We start from the raw sequence: 3,555 nt of genomic DNA, 5'->3' as shown, positions 1-3,555 counted from the left end.
TGTTTTTGTTTTTTAAACGGAACAATTGATTATTTCGCTTTTGTTCTTATTGATGAGGGAGGGACTGTCTATATTTGGCTAGTAATAGTAAATATTGTATAAAAACTGGTTTAAATTTTATGTTTTTTTAAAGAAATGTATCTGAAGTCACAAATTTGCATTGTGTTATGCCTGTCTCTTATACACATCTAGATGTGTATAAGAGACAGGCACTGACGTGATGTGGACTCTCATTACATCAGCACCCTGTTCTTTAGATTATGGATACGCCGCTTTGCTGAAAACAATAGTTAAGACAAAATATATATTTCCATTCGTTTTGTTGTTCATGTAAATGTCTGATAGGATATTATTTTAAAACAATGCTAAAAACACAGTGTCAATACGATCATTTACACATGTAAGACTGAGCTAGCTGAGCGACTCCGAATTAAGGTGGAATTTATAGTGGTTAAGTGACGTTTGTCATGCACTGTATCTGTCTCTTATACACATCTAGATGTGTATAAGAGACAGATATGTATGTGTGTATGTGTATATATATATATATGTATATATATATATATGTATATATATATATATATATTAGTTTGAAAGGCAAATGGGAAAAAACCCATAAAACAGCCATATAATGCAAAACAATTTAAAATTAATCTATATATATATATATATATATATATATATATATATATGTGTGTATATATATATATAGTTGTTTATTTATGCATATACGTATGGTACATATACATGCAAATGGCTAGAAAGTGTCTTACTGACGTACCTCTCAAAACTTATAGTTGCGATTGTCAAGGTTGAACATACATGTGATTGGAATTCCAGGAATAACATAGCTAAATACGGATTCATATGAATTTCAAGGAAGAGACACGGTGACAAAATATCGAACAAACTAACATATATCGAAAATGGGAAATGCGTTAGACAAACGAATAGATCGGCTACTGCAAGGTTTACCAACATAACGACTGGTGCTCCTCGCAAGTGTCTACATCGACGAATTAAAAAAATAACAACTGCATTTCCAGTACATCCTATTATAAATAAAAAAATCTGGATACAAATTAACAGATACGCCAGAGATCTAGTGGGAAATGCGACCTTAAATACGGAGGCATAATAGACAACATATGATGGTCCATCCGGTGTGCTATAGAGACAATCTGAGCTGCTCATTATTGTAACTGTATTCTGTCGCTGTAGTCATTTCAAATTATAGGTTTGTTTCTTGCGCATCTCCACAAAAATACGCCTACCAATTTCTGGTACACACCTAATAAATTTAACAAAAGGAAAATTGATTCAATTTTGCCAATAATAATAGTAGTAATAATAATAATAATAATAATAATAACAATAATAATAATAACAATAATAATAATAATAATAATATATATGATAACAATAATAATAATTATATTGATAATAATAACAATAACAACAACAATATCAGCAATAATAATAATAATAATAACAATATAATATTAATGTTAATAATAATAATTATAATAATATAAATAATAATAATAATAATAATAATAATAATTATGATGATTTAAAAATAATAATGATAACGCCAACAACAAGAGCAGCAACAGCAAAAACAACAACACAACAGAAGTAATGATTCCCAAGGATATGCGTATACACTTGACGAGAATTTAAGGATTAAGTTCATTAGATAAACATAATATAGAAAGATATCTTGGTCTCCAAATTAATAAATATCCAAGTTGGAAACTCGATATTGTCTGTGATAAATAAAAAGCGAGAAAAAAAGACTGTTGAATGCTCAATACATATGATGTGCCTATACATATGATCATGATGACCATATTTAGGCATGTCACATGTTTTTGTCTGGACAAAGCTTCAGAAAAATAAATTCCAGGCAGGAGGGTAGGATCCCCGGCGCCCAAGCTTACCAAGGCCCATAGAAATTGCAGGTAACATTTTTTTTTCATTATTTTGATTAAAAATAATAATTACTATCATGGGCCCTCAATAATGACATGTTTCCCATAATAATGGGGCCCTTGCAGATTGACAGGACCCCATGAGCAATATTTCTCGCGCTTTGCGCTCTTAAGTGGGGTAGCATCACGAACCCTTTCCCCTCTTACAGTTTCTATCCCCTCTTGGCGGCCCTCAGCCTGGGGCCCTACGGGCCCTACTATTCTGAGGGCTGTGTGGTGGAAGCCTACCACACCGGCGTTTTAAATGTGTATTTTGTTGTTGTTTTCACGTTCTGCTCAATGTAAAGTACTACTTACGTTGTGTGTTTTCCCTGCTGCAGCAAAGGTTGACGAATCGTCACAAAAAGAAAACTATCGCGTGCTTGTATTTAAGTAGTCTTCAATCCTATTTTTTTTTTTTTTTTTTTTGGTTAATAAACTCGCCGGGAATGAGTGACGTCGTTTTCTTGAACTTCCGCAGCAATATTACTTTTCCACATTTACCGTACTAATACAAAATTAGCTCTTATTTAAAATTGTAATCTGTTATGTATATTTATAGGCCCCTGTGGTTCATTGGTGCTTTATTGTCGTATTATTTTGAAGGCCTGAATTGTATAAGTTCATTTTGTTTCAATTCAGCAGCTTAAAATATTAACGGTATCACGTTTTTCACGATTTCTTTAAGTGGTGAGATGTGTATAAGAGACAGGTGCTATAGAGACAATCTGAGCTGCTCATTATTGTAACTGTATTCTGTCGCTGTAGTCATTTCAAATTATAGGTTTGTTTCTTGCGCATCTCCACAAAAATACGCCTACCAATTTCTGGTACACACCTAATAAATTTAACAAAAGGAAAATTGATTCAATTTTGCCAATAATAATAGTAGTAATAATAATAATAATAATAATAATAATAATAATAATAACAATAATAATAATAACAATAATAATAATAATAATATATATGATAACAATAATAATAATTATATTGATAATAATAACAATAACAACAACAATATCAGCAATAATAATAATAATAATAACAATATAATATTAATGTTAATAATAATAATTATAATAATATAAATAATAATAATAATAATAATAATAATTATGATGATTTAAAAATAATAATGATAACGCCAACAACAAGAGCAGCAACAGCAAAAACAACAACACAACAGAAGTAATGATTCCCAAGGATATGCGTATACACTTGACGAGAATTTAAGGATTAAGTTCATTAGATAAACATAATATAGAAAGATATCTTGGTCTCCAAATTAATAAATATCCAAGTTGGAAACTCGATATTGTCTGTGATAAATAAAAAGCGAGAAAAAAAGACTGTTGAATGCTCAATACATATGATGTGCCTATACATATGATCATGATGACCATATTTAGGCCTGTCTCTTATACACATCTAGATGTGTATAAGAGACAGAAGTAAGATAGAAAAATATGGAGACGATGGTAAATGAAAATACAGACATCGAAGGTAGAGGAGCACAAACATATTTATTTATAAGGTTCACGGCTATTTCGGAAATTAGAGAGCTGATTGGTAACTTACA

At 30.5% G+C, this 3,555-nt stretch overlaps 1 protein-coding gene across 1 annotated transcript in view; it reads right to left on the bottom strand.

The window, feature by feature from the left end:
- LOC117113837 (QRFP-like peptide receptor) overlaps window positions 1–909 on the bottom strand; it is a 7,261-nt gene extending 6,352 nt beyond the window's left edge. Inside the window, exon 1 of the mRNA XM_033257285.1 lies at window positions 782–909. Coding sequence (XP_033113176.1) covers window positions 782–867 — 86 coding nt within the window. The 5' untranslated portion in view covers window positions 868–909. The remainder of the gene's footprint in view (window positions 1–781) is intronic.
- Between the last annotated feature and the right edge of the window lie 2,646 nt (window positions 910–3,555).

This window comes from Anneissia japonica, unplaced genomic scaffold (assembly GCF_011630105.1).
Source record: "Anneissia japonica isolate Jap-2015-1 unplaced genomic scaffold, ASM1163010v1 scaffold694_len1028156_cov167, whole genome shotgun sequence".
Lineage (NCBI taxonomy): Eukaryota > Metazoa > Echinodermata > Crinoidea > Comatulida > Comatulidae > Anneissia > Anneissia japonica.
The sequence above is the reverse complement of the archived record's forward strand: the minus strand, read 5'-3'. Positions and strand labels throughout refer to the sequence as shown.